General features: G+C 54.1%; 1 protein-coding gene across 1 annotated transcript in view; it reads right to left on the bottom strand.

Moving 5' to 3' along the window:
• Positions 1-4,648: 4,648 nt before the first annotated feature.
• The window catches only part of KCNK3 (potassium two pore domain channel subfamily K member 3), a 38,427-nt gene continuing 16,699 nt past the window's right edge, over positions 4,649-26,376 (bottom strand). The window contains exon 2 of the mRNA XM_024119072.2: positions 4,649-8,317. Coding sequence (XP_023974840.1) covers positions 7,407-8,317 — 911 coding nt within the window. The 3' untranslated portion in view covers positions 4,649-7,406. The remainder of the gene's footprint in view (positions 8,318-26,376) is intronic.

The raw sequence follows: 26,376 nt of genomic DNA, 5'->3' as shown, positions 1-26,376 counted from the left end.
GAGATGGCCTGAGGTCAGGGGTTCCAGGGGCCGCTCACTGTCACAGTGACAAATAAGCTCTCCATCTTCTCCTTCTGCCATCCCCACTGCGTCCATGACGGCTTCTCTCATGGCTGTCACCATTCCAGGCATCACACATAGACCTGGCAAGGTCCAGTCAAAGTAGAGTGGCATTTCCTCCCTTGTGACTTCTTTTAGGAAAGCCTCTCCTAGTAGCCCCCAGCAGACTTCTCTGAAGAACCCGTTAACCAGAATGGAACACACTCGTACTAATTTAGTCTTTGGAAAGCTGCTTGAGGTCACCGTGATTGGCTGATTTCCTGGAACAGGCGTTGCGGGAGGGTGAGCACCTGAGGAAGGTCTCCCTCTCTGCCATCAAGGCAGAAGGGCGCAAGGATGGCTCGCGATTAGGTAACCGGTAGTGTCTGTCACGGTGGTTCACACGACAAGCTCCGGGAAAGTTTTGGTGGGCTGCAAGCTCAGCGTGAGGTGGCTGTCCATATGTCAGATGTGCTCTTAGGCTGCATTAATAGGAACGTCCAGAGCAAGGGAGAGGATGTTCATCACCTCTGTGCGGCTGGACCGCACATGACGGATCAAACTCCTGGGGAAGAAGTCATCTGAAGCTCTTCCGGAGAAGGGCTGGTGAGAGGTCTGTATGTACTGTTTATGGAAGTGTGGCTGAAAGAATAGGACATTTAACCTAGAGAAGACTGGGAGGTACCTGTCCACGTGGGGAGCCATCTTGAATCCTTTAGAGCAATGCCAGAAACAGAGGGAATTACTTCCTGTGGCTCCAGAAGGCACAGCCAGAACTGGAAGCAGTTCTTGTCTCAATAGAAAGAATATGGTCAATGTCTCCATGTGGTCGTTAGAGCTGCTTTTCAGTGAATGAAGGGGCAGCCTCAGAGAGCAAGGGTCCTGTAAACCGAGGCTGTATGGCCTGGTAGGGAAGATGTTGAGGCAATTCTTGTTTTGTGGGGAGGCTGGACTAGATGTATTCCAGGCATGGGTGTGCCCTGGAAAGTGCCTGAGCATTAGAGCCAGAGGGTCCTGGGTGCGGCTTTGCCACTTACTATCTGTGTGACCTTGGGCAAGTCACTTAACCTCTCTGAGTCTTACTTTTCTCATCTACCAAAATGAGGGTAACAGCACCTGCCTCACTGGGTGGTTGTGAGATTTGTAAAGTCTGTGGCACATAGCAGGCGCTCAATAATGAACATACCCTTGATTCTCGGGCATGTCCTTTACCTTTGGAGAGAGGCTGGCACAGTACCTTCTGGCAGCCAGAAGTTTCCTTAGAAGTTTTGGTGGCCTGAAATAAGGGCAGAATGAGAGTTTTTACCACAGAGGTGAGGACAAAGCACAACAGAGCCCAGGCCAGGCTCCCTGCCCCAGCGGCACCCTCAGTCTTCCCAGTTGGACGTGTGCAATCTGGGAGGACAGTACCTCTCAAACCCTGATGCTGGGCCCAGAACAAGCCCAGGGCTGTGGGCCTTCTTCCTACCACTCTGATCCAGTAGTCAGACCAGAATACTCTGTAGTCAGGGAGGACCTGTTCACGTATTCCCTCTTCAGGGAAGAAGAGCTGTGGAAGAGTGTTGACTTAGGGACTTGGCCTGGGTCAAAGTCACGACCTTCTCCCAGGGATCCTGTGGCCCTTCCAGCTGAAGGGCGGGGGTTGTTATTAAGGGCCTTGTGGTTCCCTTAATCCAAAGTCCATGGCTCTGGACAAAGTTTGCTCAGGGCTCATGGTGAAGTGGGTAAAATGTTCATGACTCCTTGTCTCCTTCTGCTAATAGGTTCTGTGAGTCACATCCACCTGGGCCTCCCCAACCCATGGGAACCAGCCTGGCACACTGTGGGGGACACTTGGGGCCCAGAGGTACTGGGGCACACAGGGAGCCATGGCCCGGCACAACCATCAACTATATGGAAGTGAATGTGGAACAGTGCCGGCTCTCAGGACCTTGAGTCTTTCTTTAGTTCTGTCATCTGTAAAATGGGAGCGTTAATCCTCACCTAAATCACAGAGCTGTCCAACAAGCCAACGAGAGAATGAAGTGAGAGGGCTTTGTAAATGGAAAACGCCCTTAGCGTGGATTTTCGGGGAGTTCACGGCCAGAGAAGATCATGGAGAAGATCATGTCAGTTCCATCACAGCCCCCATCCTAAGGGGTGGTACTACCCACAAGGCCCTCCCCTGCAGCTGGGTGAATGAGGGGCGGGGCTGTGAGTCTCCTGGTGTGTGTCCAGATGTAGATGTGGGAAATTTCCAGCATGAGAGTGAGAGTGACTCAACCTCAGAGATTAGCAGCTTTCATCTGAAATCAGTCAGAGAACGCTGGGCCCCTACTCTGTGTGGGTGTGCAGGGAGGGAGTGTGGAAAGTGAGGTTATCTGGATACCAATCCTGGCTACACCGCTATCTTGCCTCTTGACCTGGAGCATCTCACCTCCTCTCTCTGAACCCAAATCCCTTCCTCTGAGAAAGAGGAGCTGGACCAGAAATCTAGAGGAGTGTGTGTGTGTGTGTGTGTGTGTGTGCGTGTGTGTGTGTGTATAAACTGAATATATACATAACTGAATATATATATATAACTGAATCACTTTGCTGTGTGTGTGTGTGTGTGTGTGTGTGTGTGTGTGTGTGTGTGTGTGTGATTCTTTGCAAACTTTGACCAAGGTGATGGCAGTGCCTGAGGCTGTTGTTGTAGCATCATTGGGCAAGAGGAGGGGACCGTGTCCACTACAGACTGGGCTGTTCAAAGGCCCCTAGGGAAACGATGTCTCAGCCTTCTAGGCTGAACCCAGCTTCGGGAGTGAGAGGGGGGCTTAAGCTTCATGCTACTCAGTGCAGACGGCGAGGTGTGCCCTGAGGTGGGGCTGTTGCTTTTTCCTCTGACAGTGTGTCTGTTCTGAAGTTCTTCCCTGGCCCTAGACATCCCTCCCCTGCCCCTGGCTTCCTGAGATAAGTTGTAGTGAAGCTAAAAGAAAGAAAGAGCTAAAGGGTCCTACCTATGGGAGTGCGAGGACTTAAGATGGAACAGAATTTCTTGGCTGCATCAGGATCTGTCATCTTTGAAGGGAGACATTTTTAGGTTATGGCCTCCCCACTCACCAAGATTCTGAATAAGAAATGACACGTCCTAAACAGCTGTGCGACTTCCACCAAACTTTTGCTGGAGACGTGGACCACCTGGGGACAGGACGCAGTGAGGTGGCTGAGAGCTGACGCTTCGGAGCCACCGGGCCTGGGCTCAAATCCCAACCCTGCTACCAGCCCACTGCCTGATCTTGGCAAGGGAGCTACTCCGAGCCTTGGTTTGAACTGACGTATAATGGGGAATAAAATTTGTATTTCATAATGTCACGGCCTTCAGTTATAGAAGGACTTATAAGCTAAGCTCCTTTTAGAATTTACTGAGAGGGTAGGTTTCACTAGATCAGCATTTCCCAAAGCGTGCTCTGTGGGACCCGGCGTGTGAGGAGACGTCGTGCAAACAGAAGGGCTGGTGCTGGGAGTGATTTTGGGCAATGCTGTGAGTTTAAGCACAGGTAAACAGCTGTGTCTGCCGCTGGGCTTTTCAGAACCTTCACTGGGCTAAGATGTCTCGGGAAGCTCCACACTTGAGCGATGTGTGCAATGTTGCCCCAGATTCATCTGACCAAGGAACTCTTTTCCCCACAGGTATACCATGGGACACATTTGCGGAAGAGTTCCGTTGCAGACCTTTTCCTCTCTTAGCTCCCAGGAAGCTTCTGTTTCCATTTGAGGCTGGCACAGAGGAACCACATCAGTCAGAGTCTTGGTATATTTATACCCCACCCCGCTCTGGGGTGCTGGTTTTCTATTTTTGTTTTGCTGTACATATATTTTTTTTTAGTGCAGGATGCCTCAGAGGCTGTGTGGAAGTGAGGAGGGTGGGGATGGCATCACCTGGAGATAAAGAGCCCACGGCAGGACCGAGGGCAATTCTGAGCCCTTAGGAGCTATGGGCAGGGGCTGGGGTGCAGGTCACTGCTGCCACGATTCTGATCACCCCTCGGAAGACTGGGAAGACTGCAGCCCCTTGGGGAATGCCTTCGAATTCTGATTATTTCACCCTAGGCGATGAAGAAAGGAGGGCAAGTGTCAGCAAGTTTATGTCCTGTAGGAACTGCTTAGGAAAGTCAAAGCAATAATGGACTAGTCACTGATGACCTCAAAAACGACGTTGTTTAACCTAGCTCTTCTGAGAAAGACAGAGGCAGATAGGCCATGGGCAGGAAGCCCTGGCTTTTGATGAGGTGGTCTTAGGTGCGGCGAGCCAATGGGAGCTCAGGGCCGGTTGTGCCGTGGCCCCCGCAAGGGCTGAAGGCCAAGCAGTGTGTCCCAGGGGCCTGCCTGCAGCTGCAAGGAGCAGCCAGGAGCGCCGTCACACAAGGCTTGGCTGTGTCCTGCCTCCTGCAGGTGCTGCCACTTCTTTCTTCGACCCCTGGATCCCCAGTAAATAGGTCTCTCTCTGTATTTTTCAACTGACCTATGTGGGTAGGTGGGAGGACTGGGATAAAGCAGCCTTACCCACACTGCCTTTATTTCTCTAGTGTATTTCAATCTGCAGGGAGCAAACCATTAGTGCGGAGAGAAATCAATTTAGTGGGTTGTGACCAGCATTTTATAGCATGAACTAGAACAGAAAGTATTAGAATGCATTGGCTGTAGGAGGGGTTAAGTATTGTTTCATGAAAGAAAGACAGACAGGGAGATGGGCACGGGTTGTGGTGTCACAGGCCACTGTGGCTTGTACTCAGTGAAGCCACTGGCTAGCTGATTCCAGGCGCCGGCACCACTTCAGGATGCATCTGCTTCCGGGTCTATCCTGGGCTCTGGGGCCCAGTCCCAGGCTGAGTTGTCCCTCTACACCCAGAGGAAAATGTACCTGGAAGAGAGGTGCCCGCGATGTATCTCACCCCTGAGCTGCATCTGCTGGGTGTGTCCTCAGACCCCAGAGGGGGCGTGGCCACTCCCTGGCAGTGCCAAGGGTACATGATGACAGAAGCGGCTGAGCCTGACCCTGGTCTCCATGGACAGCATTTATTAGGTGCCATTCTCAGTGTGAAGACAGATAGGCAGGAGGGGCTGAAGGGAGGCCGTGGCAGCTGCGGCCTGCGGGGTCCAGGGGCTGCCCGGGGTGAGGGTGTGGGCGCGGGGGCATGTCACCCACACGTATTGCATATTCTGTGGCAGTGTGCCCAGGCATAAGGCATTGGGGAAGCAGAAAGTCTGCCTTCGGTGGGAGGGGGTGAGGGAGAAGCAACATCGGCCTTCCAGTTCCCTAGGAAAGACCTGGCCGGAGACCGAGCAGTCTGCCGTGCTCCGCGAGGGCCATTCGGCCTCCTTCCCCACCATCTCCTTACAACTTTGGTTGTGGCTCCCTTGGGACTGACGGGACGGGACCCCTCGAGGGCAGGGTCGCACAACGGACAGAGGCACCCCAACATAAACACAGAGGGCAGCCCCGGGTCCCGGGCCCTGCTCTCTGTGGCACCTGGGCAGCCAGCTCCTCCACACTGAGACAGGACTCACACACAGGCCAGGCCAGACTTCTTCCCTCCCAGGGGTGCCCAGAGGCTGGAGCGCAGGGTCAGGGTGGGGCTAAGGCTGATCACCCTGGCGGCCTCCACTACAGCTTCCCTGAATGCCAGGGCTGGCCTTGCTCAGCAGTGTTAAGGAGCTGACACGGGAACAGTAAGAGGGGGCAGTCTGGAGGGGGAGAGGCCCCTCACCCATCCCTTGATGCTGTCCTGAGTCACGGTCCCAGCTCTAGCTCTGGGCCCTGACCGTGGAGCCTAGGGTCTCACCTCCAACTGCTGCTCTCTACCTGGGCTTCTGGGTTGCAGGTGGGGTAGGAAGGGGGTACACCTGGGAGGAGCGTTCCTTGCTGCAGCTATGGCTTACCTCTAGCTACTTGGGACACAGGCACCAACACTGGCTGTGGGGTCAGGGTTCACGTCCCAGGAGGATATGCCTGCCAGCTCTCTAGGCTGCTCTGCCCAATTCCCCAACTCCTAGAGCTCCAGCTCCTGGCCTTTCTGCTGTCAGCCCCAGCTCTGCTTATCTGGCCCTAAGGACTCCCCTGTTTGTAAGTAGGAAGTTCAGAGACTTGAGTGGTCCTACCCTGCTTCAGCAGCCCACTCAGAGCCCTGCCTCGTGGCCAAGCAGAGGAGCGGCTGAGCCCAGCACTGGCTCAGTCCTGGGCTCTGGTTCTGGTCTAAGGCCCAGTTGCCCACACAATGCCAGGGTGTGCAGGCTGGGAACTTTGCTTTCAAAGAGCGGGAAGAGGAGTCGAAAGAAAGAGCACTTAGGCTCAGAACAAACAGCCTGGGTTCTTGCTCCCCTTTGCCTTTTGCTACCCGTGTCACCTTGGGCAAGTCAAGTCACCTGTCTGGGTCTCAGTGTCATCTGTAAAATGGGGATGAGAACTCCTGCCCTGGTGACCTAACTGGAGTGTGGTGAGAATCAAATGAATGGGTAGTCAGGACAGGGTTTTCAAACTCATTTCACGGATCTAAGAGTCGGTTATTAGCAGCAGCGGCCAGCGACGGCAAGGCGGTTTCTGTTTGATTTCAAGGGCAGTGTCTGGAAGGCTGGACTCCCTCTGGCCCCACATGAGGATGTGGCTGGAGGCCAGTTAGCTCTCACCTACCAAGGGGACCACCCTGCAGACTGTGGGGCCCCTGCCTCCCCCTCCCTTCTCCACCCCTTCTGCAGCCTGCCTGTCCTTGCTTCCATCTGCCTGCCCTCTGGGGACTAGCTTTGGGGACTGCTGGGTTTCCATTTCCTCCGTAACTGCAAAGCCATGCAAAACAACACAAAAGGTAGTGGGAGACTGGGAGACACAGCTGGGGATGAGGAAGGGGAGTGGGACTGAGTGGGGTGACCTCGACAAAGACACCCTGACTTTTGGAGCGAAGGGAAGGTGGGAGACCTGGCAGGACAGAGGTATAAATAGAGATGCAAACTTACACGGAACACGAAGTTCCCTCCCTAAGGGACAGGGGGAGGGGGTGATGGTCTGGTTACCAGCAGGGCCTCTGCGAACTGGGGAGCTCCTTATTTTTCCAAAGGGATGGGAGGCTCCCAGCTTCTGCCTTCCCTCCCCGACCCCCCCACCCCCACCCCCAAGTTTCACATTTCTCGGAATTTGCAGGGCGCAGATGCGGGCTCCAGGGGTGCTCGGAGCCCTGGCTCCTGCCGGCTGGTGCAAGCAGGCACAGTCGGAGATGGGGGCGGGGGGAGGGTGGTGAGGGGTGTAGGGGCGCCAAAGGCGGCTGGGGCGGTCTCTTCGCCGACCCCGCTGCTCCTCCTGGCCGGAGCCCCCCGCCCCGCCCGCGCTCCCAGGTGCTCCAGGCCCCGCAAGGCGTTCACACGGAGCTCCTGCGCTTCATGAGGCTGCGGAAGGTGGACAGGCTGTGCAGGCCCGTGGACACGGAGCTGATGGCGGAGCGCTGCGCCCCGCTGCAGAGGCAGCGGTGCGAGGGCGTGTCGCTGTAGCGGCCGCCCCCTCCCGGCGACGAGTGGCTCTGCTCGACGCACGTGTCGGACGTGGAGAGGTCCCGCGGGATGATCATGGGGATGGAGTACTGCAGCTTCTCGCGGCTCTTGTACCAGAGGCACGAGCACATGGACTGGAAGTGCAGCACCTCGGCGTAGACGTTGCGGAAGCCGCCGCCGCCGCCTGCCGCAGCCGTGGACGAGGCGGTGTCCGTGGTGTGCGCGCTGCCGCCCGCGCCGCCGGCGCCGCCGCCCGCCTGCCCGTTGCGCGTGAGCAGCGCGCGGTGCTCGGCGTCGCGCTTCTCGTCCTCGGCGTTCATGGTCATGAAGCGCAGCACCACGAGGTTGAGGAAGGCGCCGATGACCGTGAGGCCCGTGAGGATGTAGACGAAGCTGAAGGCCACGTACTGCGGCTGCGTCTGCAGCGCCTGGTCCTTCTGCAGCGCCACGTAGTCGCCGAAGCCGATAGTGGTGAGCGTGATGAAGCAGTAGTAGTAGGCCTGGAAGAAGGTCCAGTGCTCGTAGTAGGAGAAGGCCGCGGCGCCGATGCACAGCGTGCTAATGCACGAGAAGAAGCCGATGAGCACCATGTTGGCCATGGACACATCCGCGCGCCGCATGCCCAGCCCCCTCTTGGCGCGGTGCAGCAGGTACTTGACGAAGGTGTTGATGCGCTCGCCCAGGCTCTGGAACATGACCAGCGTCAGCGGGATGCCCAGCAGCGCGTAGAACATGCAGAACACCTTGCCGCCGTCGGTGCTGGGCGCTGCGTGGCCGTAGCCTGGGGGAAGAAGGGGAAGAGGAGAGAAAGCACGTGCTATGGGGCTGCCCTTCCAGAAACTTGCCTCCCTTCCCCCTACTCTCCCCTCTCCTTCCCCAACCTCGCAGAGTCTGGCCTCTTTTTCCTTTGGCCGAAGAGAAGACGACTCACAGTTATGGGTGCATCCTTGTCCCTAGGCACTGTGCTCCTTCCTTGCTGATGATTTCTCACTTACTATCATGACCACTCCAGGGGGTAGGTAGGAAGGAAAGAGGAAGCAGGGAGGGTTAAGTGACTTTTCCGGGGTCACGCTGTTTGGAGGCAGAGCAACCTGCGTTTGAATTAGAATCTGCTTGGCTTCAAAGACCCGACCATTTTCTCTGCCCAGAATAGGAGCTGACTCGTGCTGCTGTTGGGAACTTAGTCTAGAGGCAGCGTGGATAGTGTGAAACGGTACTGGCAGGTCAGCTGGGAGACCTGGATTCTAGTTTAGTGTCTGTGGGCTTTGGACTTGTTTCTTGTCCTCTGTGGGTCTCGGTTTCCTTGACTATAAGGGGTGGAGGTTGGACTGAATGAGTCCTGCATCCTGTGATTCAGTGTGAAGGGAGGGACCCTGGGGGTCCTTGATGACTTCCTCGCTTCCAGCCAAAGCTTATGGGGGTAGTTCGCCCCTGGGGCCCACCAGCCTCCCAGAGGCAGCTGGCCCACCCGTGTCAGAGGAGGAGAAAGGAGACAGTGCCCTCCCCCCAGGAATTAGTGCTCCAGAGTCCTCATCAAACCCTCTGTGGGGCCCTGGGGTCATCCTCTATGCCTGGCCCCAATGTAGGGTCTCTCCTCATCGGGATGCGGTATTGCCTTTGTCAAAGCAAGGGCCCCGGTTGTCCTTCCAGGTGTTACTATCACCAGTCAGACAGTCTCAACCCTATCACGCCCTACCGTGCCCCTCAGCCCTCACCCAGCCAGGAGCCAGGCAGAGGCAAAGCCTCCCTCTGAGCCAACCATCACATGGCCTAAGTCAAGAGTTCTGCCTGGAGACCTAGAGGGGAAAGGACCCTAGATGGGAACTCAGAAGCCCTAGGCACAAGTTCTGGCCCTGTCACTAGTGGCTGTGTGACCTTGGGCAAATTACTCCCCCTCTCTGAGCATGTTTCCTCATTTGTAAAATGATGTCTGCTGGTCCTGGCCCTGCTTCCTTCACTGAGCTATTAAGATATTACTTTTATTGACAGGATTATTATAATAAAGTAATGCTTTCCATTTTTCCCACCTTTTTAAGCCTTATCAAAACTTAACCAAGGGCTTCCCTGGTGGCACAGGGGTTAAGAATCTGCCTGCCAATGCAGGGGACACGGGTTCGAGCCCTGTTCCAGGAAGATACCACAAGCCGCGGAGCAGCTAAGCCTGTGCGCCGCCACTACTGAGCCTGCGCTCTAGAGCCCGCGAGCCACAACTACTGAGCCCGCGTGCCACAACTACTGAAGCCCGAGCATAGAGCCCGTGCTCCGCAACAAGAGAAGCCACCGCAATGAGAAGCCCGCGCACCGCAACAAAGAGTAGCCCCTGCTCTCCGGAACTAGAGAAAGCCCACGTGCAGCAACGAAGACCCAATGCAGCCAAAAATAAAATAAATTAAAAAAAATTAAAAAACCCCCAAAACTTAAAAATGCTGCTGCTTCTCTGCAGCCATCCTGGATTGCTCACAGCTGGAAGTGATCCCTGCTTTGAGTGGCACCGAGAATGTTCAGCTTTGAAGTCCAGGGCCAGTACTACCACCATCCCCTACTCTGTCACTCAGGTCCCCCAACTGTAAATACATATGTACAGCTAAATACTAGCTTGGGGTGGGTGGGGGTGGGCACTGCTGGACTTTGTCATGTTCCTCCCTAACCGCCCCCCCCGTCGCCAGCCATGACCATGGGCTATGCCCAAAATATGTTTGATGAATTGATGGCAGGATACTGTCTGCTTTGGTATGGGATCTGAATTCAAATCCTGACTCTGCCATGGACTGTGTGTTTTCTAAAAAAAAAAAAACAACCTCTCTGATCCTTAGTTTCCACATCTGTAAAATGGGGCTAATAAGTAGCACCTGCGTCACAGGACTTTTGGGGAGAAATAAGTGAGATAATGTGTATAACACTTAGCACAGAGTCTGGTACATATCAAGCGCTCAGTAACAGCTCACAATGGAGTGCCAGGTTTCCCTCACATTTCCAAGAGATCACCTGGGCTGGCAGACAGCTCATTTCCAGTAAACTTGGCATCTCTGTCAGTCTAAAGCCGTGTGAATCTTAAAGCTCAGGGAGGTCGGGGGACTGCTGCTGGGGTGTGTGAGGCTGTGGGCCGCCCTTAGATTGGGCTCCCCTGCTCCCTGACTGTGGCAACTAGCTGGTGACTGTGTCACCCTTTGCCAGGGGCCTGGTTAGCTGAGCTCTTGAGCTGCCATGCCTGGCCCATCTGCACCCCAGCAGGGTGAGAACAGATTGTGCCCGCCAGCTCGGCCACAGCAGCCAGACCACAACTCACCTCGACAGCTGGGCACAGGCTCCGAGCCAGAGCAGCTCCTCATCCTGCCCTTTCCTGTCCCCCAGGCCGGCACCGCATAGGATGCGGGGGAGGGAACAGCACTGTGGCCACGGCTGAACAGGGATAGGGAGGCATGGACCAGCCCCAGCTTGACCACAGGCTGGCTGTGTGACATTGGGCAAATCCGTTCCCCTCTTTGGACCTCTCTTGTCTGCTCTGCACTCTGGGGGGTTGAGCTACAGCTGTTAATCCCCACCCTGGCCACCGCTGCCAGAGCTGCTGTCAGAAGTAAAGGAGGGGGAATTCCCTGGCGATCCAGTGGTTAGGACTCTGCACTTCCACTGGCAGGGCCCCAGGTTTGATACCTGGTCAGGGAACTAAGTCCCGCAAGCTGCATGGCGCAGCCAAAAAAAAAAAAAAAAAAAGGAGCAAAGGAGAGACTGGACGTAAAAGTACTTTGGAACCTGTAGAGTTCACGACAGAAGGAGCAGTGAGGGGTCTCACAGGGGAAAGTCGGCCTGAAAGTGCAGTCCTGAGTGGCAGGCAGTCCCTGACGTAGTTGATCCCAGTGTCAGGGAAAAGGACCCCCTCTCACCACCATTGCACCTCACCTGTGTCTGTTCATAAGCTGTGACTGCTCCCGGTCCACCATCCTTTAGGAAAACTCAGTGCCTGCCGGCCTGGCAGCCTCACTACCCACTGTGGGCTGCCCACAGAGCACCCCCCCGGCCCCAAGTCTCATGCTCTGCCATGGCCACTGTCCTGTCCAGTGTTGCCTCACCTTTGGGGTCAGGTGCCCTCCAGGGCCCACCCTCACTTCCTACCACGCGCTGAGGCTGCAGATCTTATCCTTCAGATACATTTTTAACTTTAATTCTCAAAAACTTCCTACAAGGTCATTATTATGACTATCTCCACTTTATAGTTGGGATAATGAAAGCTGGAGAAGCCTCGTGAGTTGGCCAAGGCCACTAGACTTTCTGACTCATCGCTCATTCTGATGCCTCAGAGCCAATTTGTCACCCAGGAAGACGATCGGGATGGGAAACTGAGACCCGAGAGGAGAGCAGTCCATTTGGAGCCTCGTCCTCAGGCACTGCCCTGAGCTGGATGGGGCAGAAATGGCAACAGGGGTGCAATGCCAAGGCATTCAGATGCTTCTCCAAGCATCGGGCCTAGGGTCAGCATGCCCCCGCCCCTTCGCCTCTTCTATTGTCACTGGGTGAAAGGGCGAGGGAGCTGGGAGGACCTGCTGACGTGGGCACCCAGCTTGGAGGGGCGCCAGCTGGGGTGGAGCCACTCCCAGGGGGCCCTGGAACTTCTGGGAAGTAACTGGGAGTTTGGCAAGGCCTGTCTGCCTGCCAGCAGGCCTGCCGCATGCCCAGTGCTCAGGCTTGGTTTTTACGAGGGAGAGGGGGCAAAGGGAGTCCCCGTTTTCTCCTTCCTGTCCAGCCCCGCGCATCTCAGGATGAGGGACTCCATCTGTCCTTGTGGGTTGCGGACATACACAGAGGCTACGCTCCGGGGCTGATTCTATGAGGATCCTCCCTCATAATACCTGATGGACCGACCAGCCAGAACTCACGCCCTGACCCTGAGACTCTAGACCCTGCCTCTCAGAGAGCTGACTGGGGCTGTTCCTGTCCCCTCTTCTCCCAGCTACCCTTCCTGAATCCACCATATGCTCAGAGCCAGAAAGGTCCTTACTGACCATATGGCCCAGTCCTTATATTGTACAGATGAGGTGATGGAGGCTCAGAGAGGGAGAGTGACCTGCTCAAGATCACACAGCTAGTGAATGGAAGAGCCAGGACTATGACCTGGGATATTCCATTCCAAACTCAACGCTCTGTCCTCTGCCCTCTGGCTCAGTATAACCAAGGTTGATCTGTTCATTCAACCAGAGCCCAGCAGCCCCTGCTTGGGAGCAACCCAGCTGAGAGATGGCCTAGAAACCTGGCTGGAGCATAGGATTTACCTGAGGAAGCCAAGTGGCTAGATTTTAAAATTATGTGGCTGGACATAAATATTAATTATGAATATTTTGAGACAGCAGGAAAAATTAGGTGGGATGGGAACCCCGGGGCCTTAGTTCTTCTATTTTCCTCCCAGCATCACCAAGGGCCTCAGAAACTGGCCAAAGCTCTGTCTTCCAGGGAGATGCAGAGGGTTGGGGGCCATCCCTCCCTCTTACTGAACTTTTTCTCTCTGTGGACTATCTCCTTCTAGTCGAAGCACAAATAACCAGTCTGAGCCCTTGGTAATGGCCTTGGCTGGATTGGACTCAGCTGTCTGCTCCCATTGACCTCACATGCCCTCCAGCTTGAGTGCCTGACCTCTTACCCCTGGCCTAGCTGGCCACAAAGTTAGAAAGCTGACCACAGCCTTGGGTGGAAGCAAGAGCTTGGGACTAGGAGGCGGGAGATGTGGGAGTCTGACCTGGCCCTAACCATAACCAGCTTGTGCCTTGGGCAAGTCCCTTTTCCTCTCTGGGGCTCAATTTTCCTCATCTGTGACATGGAAAGACAGGACAAGATAAAGGGTTCCCACATTTTCCCCCTGCTATGGATGCCTTTTTTGTTTTTTTTGTTCACCCACACCCTTTCATACAGTCTAAATTTTTAAATATTTTACATATGAAGTATAATATGTTGATCAGTACAGTGTAGCTACTACCTAGAATAGGCATTGCATAGGTAATTGTAAAAAAATGAATATTTTCCCATCAAAATTAATTAGGAACACATTTGCCAGTCAGAACTTCTGATTAGCATGGGATAACTGATTCTGAGACTGAATTAAGTTATTATTATGCTTTTGAAATACTGAAAATGGATATTTCTATTTTCCACAGGGATCTCTGCAGTTTAGTGGTATAGGTGAGAGCAGACTCTGGAGTCAAACAGCTTTCAGCTTTGGCCAGGTTACTTAATATTCTAAGTGCCTCCGTTTCCTCATCTGTAAAATGGGAATAATGATGCACTTACCTCATAGAGTGGCTCTGGGGACTTGATGAGTTAGTTGACTTAAAATGCTTAGGATGTTGGGATCAATAAATATTAATCATTAGTATGAATATTGGGGGAACATCAAAATTAGATGTTCTTTAAAGTTCCTTTCAGCATTGACATTCTGAGATCAGTGTTTCCCAAAGGTAATTTCCTGGAATACCAATTTCATGGACTATTAATAACTGTTGGATGAGAAAAGTGTTGCTTGGTTAAATGAAATTGCAGGAATGCTGAATTCAACTGCATTTGTTGTCATGTGATTTAAGTGGAGGCTTTATCAGAGCCACACACGTGTTCAAGAGCAAGGTCAGCTGAAGTTGGGAGAATGTGCTTAAGTTTTCCTGCTTGTATGACCTTGGAACACTTCTCTCACAGTGCATATTGCTGGACAAGTGTTCCTTGGAGCACAGTTTGGGAAACGCTCCTCTGTAGCAACAAGAACTCTAAGGTCCTTCTTTCGGGTCTCTGACTCTGAGATTCTCTGGTGTCCCGTCTCTGGTTGGCCCAGCCCTTCTGAAGATTAGAAACACACAGCCCTTGGCAATGCCTAGCTGCAACCTGTTTCTTGGTTTCCCGCAGACCTAGTTATCTAATGTAAATATGGCCCTGGCCGGGCTAATGTTTGCCCTGAGAGAAGATGGATGAGGTGACCCGTGGCCAGAGGTACCCAAAGGCTGTGCACCCTGGGCCAAGCTGGGCTGATGCAAAGCTGCTCCTGGGGAGCGGGTGTGACCTCAGCGTGCTGTCTGGGTCTGGTGGGGCAGCCGGAGAGGACTGGAGGCTTGAGGGAGACGGGGCAGCTCCAGGGGACTGACTGTGAGACATAGGCACCCCCAGAGCAGGCTGAGCTCTCCTGCTGGGCCTGCAGAGGGCACCTCAGAAAGGCCCACGGAGGACCCTGAGGCACAGACAGGGAGCCGCCCCCTTGATCTGGAGGTGGCAGCAGTGAGAAGCCAGGAAGTAGGACCGGAGGCTCCGCAGGGACCTAATTGGTGTGTTAAAGGAGATGAGGCGGAAGGAAGCTGGCCCAGGCCCTGGGAGGGAGGGAAGAAAGAGGCTGCCCAGCCTGGTGGAGATGGGGAGGGGAGCGCAGGCCCTCTCCTTCCATCCTGCAGGATCCAGCTCAGACCTTGCCTTTTCCAAGAACCTTGGAGCGCCTTCCCAAAGCTGGAGGGACCTCTCCCTCTGCCTCGCTCTCAGGCCTGGATTTGTGCAGAGGAGATCTGCAGGGCTCTGAGCCCCCAGAGGGCCTGCAAGTCCCCTCAGTGTCCGGCACAAGGCCGGGTGGGTGCAGCTGCTCAGATAACGCTGTTCAGCCCAGACAGCCCAGAAGTATGAGATGTGGATGAGAGAAACCTCCCCTAGACACCCAGCAGTCGGCGGCAGCGGGGGTGGGGGGGTGGGGAATAGGAGGAGGGCCCTTTGTGACTCATAGCTCCTGCCCTCCCTGTGGCCCCTAGGACCCTGCAAAATGAAATCAGCCTCAGGGCCCAGAAGGAATCCCCTGCTGTCCCCGGCCCTGGCCAAGGGCTGAGCTAGGCCTGGGAAACCACTGGGGCCTGAAGGACCTGGGTTGGCAGGAGGGACCAGTGTGCAGAACTGGGTCTGGAGTTTGTCCCCCTCCAGGCCAGAGCGCCTGGGAAGGACAGCTCGGAGGCACAGCACCTCCCCCCGGCCCTGCCCCTCTCCAGATCCTCTCTTCCCGTCCTCCCGCCTCCTCTTCCAGCTCTTGTCCCCACTCCCCACCGTGGTCGGCCCCCGCCCACTGCCTTCCTCCCCAGCTTCCCACTGCCCTCTCCTCTGTCTCTCTTTTAGCTCTCTTCCATCCGCAGGTGCCCCCATGACTCCGGTTCAGGGTTCTCTGATGTAGGACAGCCCCCCTCCTCTTCCCTCCCCAGGCCCACATGGGATTAGGGGGAGCTGAGGGGGGTGGTGCTGGTGTCATGGAAAATCCCCGCGGCAGCCAAGGTCAGTGTTTGCAGACACAGCCTGGCCTGGAGCCAGGCCTGCCTCCCTGGCCAGCTCCCTCTGGCCTATCCCAGAGGCTGGCTTAGCACAGGGGCCCTCGGAGGCACCCCAGGGCTGCTCTGGGTGCCTGGGGCCAGGGGCCGCGGGAGCCATCTATCCTGGAGTATGGGAGCCTATGTAGTTCAACTCGTTCATTTTATAGATGGGTAAACTGAAGCCCAGAGAGGGGCAGGGACAGAGCCAGGACTGAAATCCAGGGCGTTCTGATCTAGCTCAGTCCTCGCTGCAAAGGGGAGCCCTCTGAAGTCTGTTCTGGTAGGACTAGGAATAGTGAAAGCTCTCGTAAACTTCCAGTAAATTAAGGGCTAGCTTGAGGTTGGGCTAGACTTGAGGTGGGTGATGGGGCCAGGGGAAGTAGACCCAGATGATCAAACCACAGTCCTTGACCCCAACACACTTTCCATGTGAAAGGGAATCAGATGAAACATCTCAGTGGAAGCACTTTGAAAACTTTAATGCCCCGCCCAAAGAAGAGGTTATTATTACACAAATTATTAAGATGCTAGGCAAAGGTAGGAAATGTTTTAGGAAGAATTTAAGACAGGACCTGAGGGAGGGCTAGTGGTGGAGAACTTCAGTTTGGATATCCGGAAGGGTTTCATGGAGGAGGTGGTATTTGCCCTGAGCTCTAAAGGATGGGTGGGAAATGCAGGGTTCTGATGGAGGGGAGCTGTTGAAACAGACACAATGCTAGGAAGACACGTGGCATGTTAGGGGCAGAGAAAATTAACCCGAGGCCAATGGGCATGCTCACAAAGGGGAGGCAGAGGGGGACGGGCAGACTCTCTCAGGAAGGCAGCTACACGATATGCCTCAAGAACCTTGAAAATGTGTCTGCCCGTGACCCTGCAATGCCACTTCTAGGAATCTCTCCTGGGACAGTAACCAGAGATCGGAACAAAGATTTATGAACAAGGATGTTTATAGCAGCATTTTCATTGTGAAAAATTGCAAACAGTCCAAATGTTCACCAATAGGGTTTGGTTAAACATATTAAGGTATATTTATGTGGGGGAATATTGTGTAGCCATTAAAGTGCTGTTCTTAGGAGTCTCTTAATTACATAGAAAACCACCATCGAAGGTTAAATACGAATGGTAGGATACAACCCTTTATGCATAATGGGATCCCACAGTAAATATACAAATATGAAAAATGCAGCTATACACACACACATACACACACACAGAAAGAGAAGCTGGAAGGAAATATACTAAAAAGCTCCTAAGAGTTTATCTTTGAATCATGGGCTCAGGATTACTTTTAATTTTCTTTTATAGATTCTATATTTTCTACAAAAATCTATTACTAAGTGTAAAGAAATGAACATTATAAACCTAACAGCAAAAGTTCTGGGTTATTTGGAGCAGAAAGTAGTAAAGGTTGGTATGGTGAGCAAGGGCTAAAATGGGAAGAGCTTGGAAGGGGAGGCGCAGGAATTCAAATCTTAACTTGAAGACAGTGAAGAGCCATTGACAGCTCCTGAGCAGGGGAGGTACAGCCGAAGAGGCATGGAGATGGATATTCCTGGCATCCCTATGTGTAGGGGTGGGGATAGCAGGCAGGAGGATGCATCAGGAGGCCTCTGCATGGTCCCATTGTCAAGTGCTCAGCCCTAAACTAGGTTCAGGAGGGGAGAGGGGAGGGGAGGAAGGGAGGAAAGAGGAGGCAAGGAAAGGAGAGGGGAGAAAGGAAAGAGTAGATACAGTGTGTGAGATGCTCTCGTATTTGTGGATTTAAACTGTAAGGCCCATGAGGGCAGAGATTTTTGTCTCTTTTGTCACTACCAGATTCCTCACACGTAGGAGTGCTCGGCACGTAACTGGCACTTCATAAAGCTCTGCTGAATGAGTGAATCAAGGAAATGAGTCATCAAAGATGAGCCTGAGGGTTGAATGGGATGGAGCCAGGGAGGATGGACAGAGCAGGAGGCCCCGAACGGGCAGTGTCTCACACAACACAGGGCAGCAGCACTGGGTGAACCCGGGAGGGCACTGACCTGGGGGCTGTGAGGTCTGTTCTAGCCCAGCCACTGCAGCAGGTGGCCATGGCCCAGGCCTGTGGCCTGTCTATATACTGTGACTAGCTGGATAGAACATGTGTGAGCTTAGAACTTGTAACAGATTGGATCTGGTGGGGTTTTAATTAAATGAATCCACCAGGGACAGTCTGGCATTGAGAAAGGAATTCTACAGCACAATTGAAAGTGGACTTGGCCACCTCAGCAGATGGCTGGGATGCCAGTCCCCCCACCCCCACCCTTGTGCTTCTTGAAAGGCTGTGTCTGTAAGTCTGGCATCTGGCTGGCCTGAGTCCTACACTTACACGCTTTGGCTCTTCCTGTTTTGCCCACGGAGGAGAAGCAGGCACATGTTGGCATCTCCTTGTCAGACTCCCCCAAAAGGGACTGAACTGCTCCCAACAGGAAGCCTTGTTGGGTCATGGGGGCAACAGTGGCCAGCCTGGGTGTTCCCTGTTGGCTGCACCATGTGTCCTGGAGCTGAGCCTGCCCAGAGCCTGGCTGCCTGAACTTGCATCCTGCAGGCAGTGTGACATGGGGCGAGGTGGACCCCAGAGGGTAGGGTATGCACGCACGGAGTTAAAGAACACCCAACCAGGAGTCGGGGGGCCTGGCTCCCATCCTAGTTCTGCCACTACCCTGCTGTAGGACAGGACTTGTTGAACTTTTTCCTGTAAATGGCCAGATAGCAAACATTTTAGGCTTGACAGACCTCATGGTCTCCTGCAACCACTCAGCTCTGCCATTGTCTCAAGAAAGCAGCCATAGACAATATGTAAATGAACGGGCGTGGCTGTGTTCCAAAAAAACTTTATTTACAAAAGCAGGCGGTGGGCCAGTTCAGCTCACAGGCTCTAGTTTGCTGAGCCTGCTGTAGGGTCTTTGTTAAGGCATGTCAGCTCCTGAGCCTCTGTTTTCTTACCTATCAAATGGGAAGTTAGATTAGAAGGTTATTTCTTCTCGGACAAGTTATATTTTAGGATTTAATAAATTGCTAGCTCCCCCTGTTCCACATACCACGCACAGGCCCTGAGGATAGGGGTGAGTTTTGAGCAGGGTCTGGAGCCCAAACCTGCATGTGGAATTGGTATCCACGGCTCTTTGGAGGCATGGCTGCATTTTCCCATTTCTGAACACTGTTCATGCCCTTTTTTTCTCCCCGATGGGCTTCTACTCCTCCATCAAATTCCATTTCACAAGTCACCGGCTCTGCGAAGCATTCCTCGATACCACCCACCTAAACAAATCAGTGCTCCTGGAGCCCTTTGTTCATCACTCACCAGTCCACAAACATTCATCCATTCAACCAGCAGACGTTTTTTGAGTCCTTAATATATGTAGCGCTCTAAGTTCTAGAATAATAACTATTTCTGTGTTGCACTTAAGCAGCCCTTTGTCATTTACAAAGCAACTTCTATACATTCTATTGTTTGAGCTCGCACAGCAATCGTGTAGAGGAGGTATTTACTATTATTATTTTCTATTTTACGGGTGTGGAAACTGAGGCCCAGTGAGGTAAAGTGTTTCATCTCAGGCCATGAATGCTAGAATCAAACTTGAAATTCAAAGGCTCTTCTCTTTCCATTGTACTTGGTCGCCTCAGGACTCTCCAGGGCCGGATGGAAGTCAGAAGACCTGGGGTCTGCTTCCAGCTGTGCCGCTGTATGGTCACAGGTAAGACCCTGCCCTTCTCTGGGCTTGGGGTTCCTCTTCTGGGAGGTGGAGGAGATGTTCTTGAGGTCCGTGACATTCTAGGATTCTGGGCTTACAGAGGGGCCACGTTCCCTCCCCTACAAACAATGAAGAAAGCAGTCATCTCGGTGGGAGAGTTGGGTCCCCAAAGCAATGGCCCTGAGCCTCCAGGTGCGTGTTAGGCCCACAGATGCTGGGGCCCTTTGCAGAGCTGTCCTAGTCAGCACTGAGCAGAGGCTGTGTATAGGGTGAGAACCCTTGGGCTGTCATGGGAAGGGGGAGGGTTGGAGATGGGCTGGTCCTGCTGAAGTAGAGGGGCAGCCAGAGCTGACTCTTCAGAGGCAAAACTGTCCTCCGCCCTCACCCCCCCCACCCACAGCCTCCCAGCGCAGGAGGCCGCGGAGAGTCAAGGAGGAGATGGCGGCATGTCCCCGCCTGAAGTCTTGTTGGCCCCCAGGTTCTCCGTTCTGACTGCTGAGCGCTAAAGGGGCCCCTGGCCCCACCCCCATCTAGCCCTAGGGACCGGTCTCTGGAGCCTTGAGCTTTTACTCCTTTTTGCTTCTTTAGCTGCTTCCTTCTTCCTTCTTCTTTCTTCCTCTTTCCTTCTCCTTCCCTCCTCTTCCTGTTCCTCTTCCACCTCCTCCTCCTTTTCGTCTAATTTTGTCCTCTCAGTCTCCTTCAGGACTCTGAGGACAGGGATGGTGTCTTGTATTTCTCAGGAGCTCAGTGTCTGTTACCCAGTAGAGCTAATGGTAATGGTGGTAGTGGTGATGTAGTAGCAGCAGTAGTAATAGTAGTAGTAATAGTAGTAAATCATAAAGCTCACATTTGTGGAGCATCTGTGTGCCAGGGACTGTACTCAGTGCTTTACATTATTTCATTTAATCGTCACAAAAATTTTTGGGGTAGATATTATCCCCACTTTCCCTATGAGAAAACCAAGGCACAGAAAGTTTCCCTAACTCATTCAAGACCACACAGCCAGTGAGTGGCTGAGTCAGGGTATAAATTCAGACCTGTTGCCTCGTGCAGCCTAACCAGTATTTGTTGATAAGATGCTGCATCTGGAAAGCAGGTGCCTTGGTTTCGAGCCGAGGAGACTGAGCTGAGTGGCTGGGTGACAAGGCCACACAGGTATGTGGCAGAGCCAGGGTGAGTCCTGCTCGCTTTCTTCCACATCCCAGTGGCCTCCAGGGTCTCTGGGCTGGGGTCAGGGATCTGGGTCCATGGCCCATCTAAGTGGGACCTTCATGAATTGCTCTTCATAAGGTTGTTCTGGAAAAGTCATGGCAGCTTGTTCCCTGTCTGTCAAGCACGTGCTTTCCCCAGCTATGATGCTTCCTCTTTCCAGCCCTTCTCCCAAGAGGCCAGATCCAAGAGTGTGCTGGGTCTCCCCAGAAGACGCCCTCCACCGGCTCCAGCCAGGCAGGAGGTGGTGGGAGAGCTCAGAGCCAGCCCTGGAAACAGCTAAGGGGGTCATCTGGGGAGGCTGAGTGGGCAGGAGGGGCCCCAGGAAGGCTGCAGCACTTGCCTGGTCTCGAAAAATCAGCTGGAAAATCACCAAAGCAAAAATGGCTTTATTCCCTCTTAGCTGGCCTTGATTAATTAATTGAACAAATATTTCTTAAGCACCTACTACTTTGTGCCAGGCACCAAGCTGAGTGCTGGGAGAGGATGCGAAGACGGGATGGCTCAGTCTTGCCCTCTGGGAACAGAGACAGGCCAGTGGGCAGGTGAGAGAAGACTGTCCCTTAAGTGAAGAGTTATCTCTGGATGTGGGGAGTCTATGTCAAAGGAGCCCTTCTGTGATGGTGGGACTGCAGGCACCCAGAAGCCAGGAGTCAGAAGGCACAGCAATGTTGCCAGTGCTCCTGCGGCTGGGAGCAGGGCCTCTGAAGATGCCCCTGGATACGGGGGAGCATTGTTCAGGGTGGTGTGAACCCCTGGCTGCTGCACAGAGCTGCTTGGCCCTGGTTGTCACTAGAAATTGGATCAAGGTCAGTGTCTGAGGCCATACTCTCTCTCTCTCTCTTCCTCCTTCCTCCTTCTCCTCCTCTTTCATCTTCTTCTCCTTCTTCTTCCTTTTCCGTCTTCTCCTCTTCTTTTCTTCCTCCTCCTCCTTCTTCATCTTCTACCATTTACGTTTTTTTAAAAGTACGCTTTTAATCTTAGACCAATGTTAGATTTGCAGCGTTATTGTGAAGCCCTGCCTTCCTTTTTAAACCACTCGCAACCTCTGGTGATGCGTTGCTGGCTGCTGTGTTCCCACCCCATCCCCATTGCCTTTTCCCGGGAAGCCTTCTTCCTGTTCTGGGCCACAAACACCCCCTTCTCTCAGCTCTGCACACAGCATCCATCTCTGCCACTCACCTGGCCTCTTGGCAGACGCTGCCTGGCATATTTACCCACCTCCTTATGCACAGTGATGCCTCTGTGAGCAAAGCTCCTTTTAGTCAAGGCTGCCTGTGCAGAGTGGAAGTTGGGGGCGGCTGGCCCGGGGTGGAGCTGCGCCCTGGACAAGGCTTTTGAGAGGCGGTCAGGGCCCAGGTCTGGTCCCCTGTGTGGGGACTCGCCTCCTGGCCTCCCCTCTGTGTAGCTGAGGTGGCAGGGGGGAACCAGGAGGGGACGGAGTGTAAGAGGAAGGAAGGGGAGAGAAAGAGGGGACAGTCACAGGCCAGAACAGATCCTGTGCCTTCGCTGTTCCTAGTGGACCTACTAATAACTGTAACCATATCAGGAGCTCAGCCACCCTTGCAGCAATCTTCTCCAATTCTCACCATGATTTTCAAGGTGGGCATTAGTAACTCCATTTTGATGAGGAAACTAAGGCTCAGGTTAAATACTACTTGTCCAAGGTCATGCAGATAAAAATTGGAAAATCTAGGGTTCAACCTAGACCTTTTCGCCTTCAAAGTCCAGGCACTTTCAGGTGTCCCTGGGACCGTTCACCTTGCGAATAGAGCATGGAAAATGTGTCCTGCTGGTCATCATCCTAAGACCACTGGAAGCCCCTCAGGGTAGGATCTGGGTCTTAGAGTCTTAGGGCTCTGCATCCATCCTGATGGCATCCTGCCAAAGACCCTCTCTTCTGAGCCCCTCCCCTGCTTTCTGCCAGCCTAATGAACCCAGAAGTTGAAGGGCCAGTCCTTTCTGTCCCAGGGAGCAGCTGTCCCTGGAGGTTCTTTTTAGAGATTCCTGGATGCTTCAGTCAGGCGCGGAGCCAGACAGAGCAGGAGGTGTGGAGAGGAGAGCTGGAGGGCAGGGGCCCAGGGCCCCCAGTGAGGCTGTCTGGGGTGGACATGTCTGGTGTGGCTACCCCCTTCCTGCCTCTTCGGAGCTGTCCTGAAACAGCCCTAGTTAAGGATGGGCCCAGGTAGCACCTTCGTACCATGTGGCCCTGGACTACGGATTGGACTAGGGATGCACACCTGATCTAAGGGGACCCGAACTATCAGGTGGGTGGACGAGTCAGGTTGTCTCTCCCAGGGGTTGTGATGAGGGCTGAGGGGCTGGGTAGTTTGGGGGAGCTGAGCTGCAGGGTTACAAAGAATTGGGTCCTAACTGAGACCAGGGTGAACCAAAGCCACATGCAAGTCGGGGTTATGGGGGAAGAGAAGCCAGCGTGAGCAGGAACAGCAGAGACGGGGAGGGTGTGGCCTGAGAGAGACGGAGAGAGAGAGGCCTGGACTTCTGACTGCGGGTCTTTGACACCAGCTAAGTGGTGCTGTTTCCTTTCAGAAGTCCCCTTTTACTCACACAGGTCCAAGGGGGCACGGTGCCCTGGCTAAGCTCCAGCCACTCCAGATGGAGAAGCCAGGCTCCCAAGCACTGTGTTCCAGGTGTGTCTGGCAAAGTGAGCTGCACAGCAGAAGGGCCCTGGATGAGTCTGGGGAGACCCATATGGGCACTGCACGCTGGAGTGTTCAGGAGCCTTACTGTTGAATCCACGCAGCTGCCCTACGTGGCCCACTGGGCAGGGGTGGTCTCCATTCGATGGCTGGGGACATTGAAACCTGGAAAGGTTGGTGTCTCACCCGGAGTTGGACCTGGGACCCAGGCCTCTTGATCGCAGGCCTGCTGCTTCTCCCATAACCCACACTGCCTCTCTGATCCCCTCTCCTATTAGGTAGCTGGGTGACTTTGGGGTTAGAAAAACAGTGCGCAAAGTACCTAGGACAAGGCCTGGCATGTGGAAGGTCTCAGGAGGTGGGAGCTGTTGTTAATATTATGTTTCAAAGCACAGCTCTGAGCTGCCACTCACCACTCAGAAGCCTTCCTTAGTTCCCCAAATGCACACAATACACTCTAGGGGTTTCCTGGCCCAGCACGTAGGCTGTGCACAACCTAACGCACCCCCAACCTGGCCTGCTCTCTCCTGGCTCCCCCAACACTTCCAGTCCCCTCTGCGCCTCACCTCTGCGCACTTCCTCATGTTGTTGGGCTGCCTGGAGTTCCCTCCCTCCTCTCTTCCGTCCTCCAAGGAAGGGCAGCTCCAGGGCTGCCTCTTTTGGGGCACCCTCCCCTGTCTCCCTGTTGGAAGAACGGCACCTTCTTCTGCCCCTGCCACTCTCTGCCAGGTATTAGGTTTTGCGTGGAGGTGGGTGCCTCTCTCACTGGCCCACCTTGCCCGGTGTCTGTGGTGGATTCCCAGCGGATGCACGAAGCTGGTCTGGATGCATGGGTTGTGTTTGGCAGGGAGGCCTTGAAGCGAACGTGGCCCCCGTGGGCTCTGTCTCCATCACCTGCTTCCCACTCTCCTTGCTGGCCATGGCTGGTGGCCCAGACAGCTCTGGGCTGGCAGGGAATTTGGGAGCAGATGCCAGGAGATGTGAAGGAGGTTTTTCTTAGGCTCAACACCCTGCCCAGGGCTCAGGAGCTCAGATGGTGTAGGTTGGCACAGTGCCCAGGAGGAGAGGGACTCCAGGCAACAGGGACTTCAGCCTGAAGCCGGTTGCCAGGACCTCCTCTCCCTCTGAGCCAGCCTGTAGACATGGTGTCCTCACCCCTACCACTCACACGTGCCCGTGTGCGCACACACGCACACACACACACTCGCTCACTCCAATACCCCGCATGTCCCCCACCGTGGCCTCTTGGCATGACCCTGTCCACCATCCAGGGCAGAGAGTACAAGAACCAGGGGGGCTATAGGGTGGACACACCCAGGAAGCAGGAAAATCTGCCCTTCAGTAAAAGGAGAGGAGTCCCCTACAGGACTTGGCCTCTGGGCCCCCCGCTGTTCCTTCAAGTTCCAGGCCCTCAGGGATCTAAAGAAGCCACCAAACACAGCTCTTCCTCCACACAGGCCTGGACCCAACCTGGAGGCTAAGATTCCACCCCTCTCCACGGAAACACACTTCACTCAACCCTGGGCCCTGTCGGAAATGCTCCTTAGGTGGAATGAAATGAGGCTCAGGCCGTTGCTTCTCAGCCGTCTTCAGTGGAGACACAAGCAGCTGTCCCCATCCTTGGGACACTGCCGTTTACACAGAGACATGGAAGCAGACGCTCACCCCCCCAGCCTGCCTCCCGCTGCCTGACTCACCCCAGGCTTGTCACCTCTCCTCTGACCTCTGATTTCCCAACCTTTTCAATGAGCTCTGCCACTCCACCAGCCTTGCAAGTTCTCCATCTACACTGCTGTTCACAGCCCAGAATCGCAGGAGAGCCCGGCCGGGCTGGGGTATAATTGGAGAATGACTTCCTGGCTCCTACGGCCTATAGAGGATGCCTATTCATGCAGGGGTGTCCCGAGCTTGCTTTCTACGGTGCCTAGAGCTGCAAGCTGCGCAGAGTCCCCTGGACCCAGGCAGTGTCCCCAGGACCCAGCCCTCCCCAGCTACTGCTTACAGTGCTGCTGTGCCTTCTCCTCCGTCCACCCCCATGTGGGATCTGGGGGAGCTGGCTTTCTCTTCCCTTGACTTTATTCAAATGATTAAATGACTCTGTCACTGCTCCCTCCTCCCCAATTCAAAATAGTCTTAGCTGAGCTTTATATAGTGCTTACTATGTGCCACTGCTCTAAGCGAGCTAATATAGGCTCCTCTTTTATTCCTCTAACATCCCTATTCTGTAGGTACTACTATTATTCCTATTTAAAGATGCAGGAACTGAGCCGCAGAGAAGTTAAGTGACTTGCCCAAGGTCACACAGCAAATACTTGGCAGAGCGAGGCTCTCCCCATACTGCTTCTCCTGCTCTGTCTGAGTGCTTTGCTCTTTTCCTCCAACTCCCGTTTCAGAGGTGGTGAGGCCTCCCCTCCCAAGGCTGAACCCCTAACTACATGCTGCCCCGGCCTTGGGCTTTTCTTCCTAACCTTTCTCCTGGAGGCCCCCCATTTGAGGGTATTTTTAAATTGTCCTCTGCTAACTTCCCACTATTTGCCTCAAGTCTTCAAAAAACGGAAGGGAGGGAGACAGGGAAGGAGCAAGGGAGGCAGGCCCACCATGCGCCTGTTGCTTCTCCCCTCACCCATCAGGATGCCCCTGCTTCACCCACTAAGACTACTCTCCCCAGCAGCATCAGGAATTTCCTGAGTACCAGACCCGGTGCTCTGTGAGCAGGGCTGCCTTAATTACATGGCACTCTGGGACCAATTAGAAAAGAAACGGGCCCCTCTGGATGGTTGCAGCCCCTGGGAGAGTGCATGGCTTGGTAAGCAGGCTGGACTTCAGCAACCCACACCCATCAGCTGGATTCTTTTGGAAAGTCCATAACCTGGACAGTCATACATGGCGGTCTTGGCTGCTGGCACCCTCATTTTCCTTCATAGTCTGGCCATGCTCAGCCCTGATGGCCGGTCC

Source organism: Physeter macrocephalus, unplaced genomic scaffold (genome assembly GCF_002837175.3).
Source record: "Physeter macrocephalus isolate SW-GA unplaced genomic scaffold, ASM283717v5 random_196, whole genome shotgun sequence".
In the NCBI taxonomy this organism is placed as follows: Eukaryota; Metazoa; Chordata; class Mammalia; order Artiodactyla; family Physeteridae; genus Physeter; species Physeter macrocephalus.
This window is presented reverse-complemented; position numbering and strand designations above follow the sequence as displayed.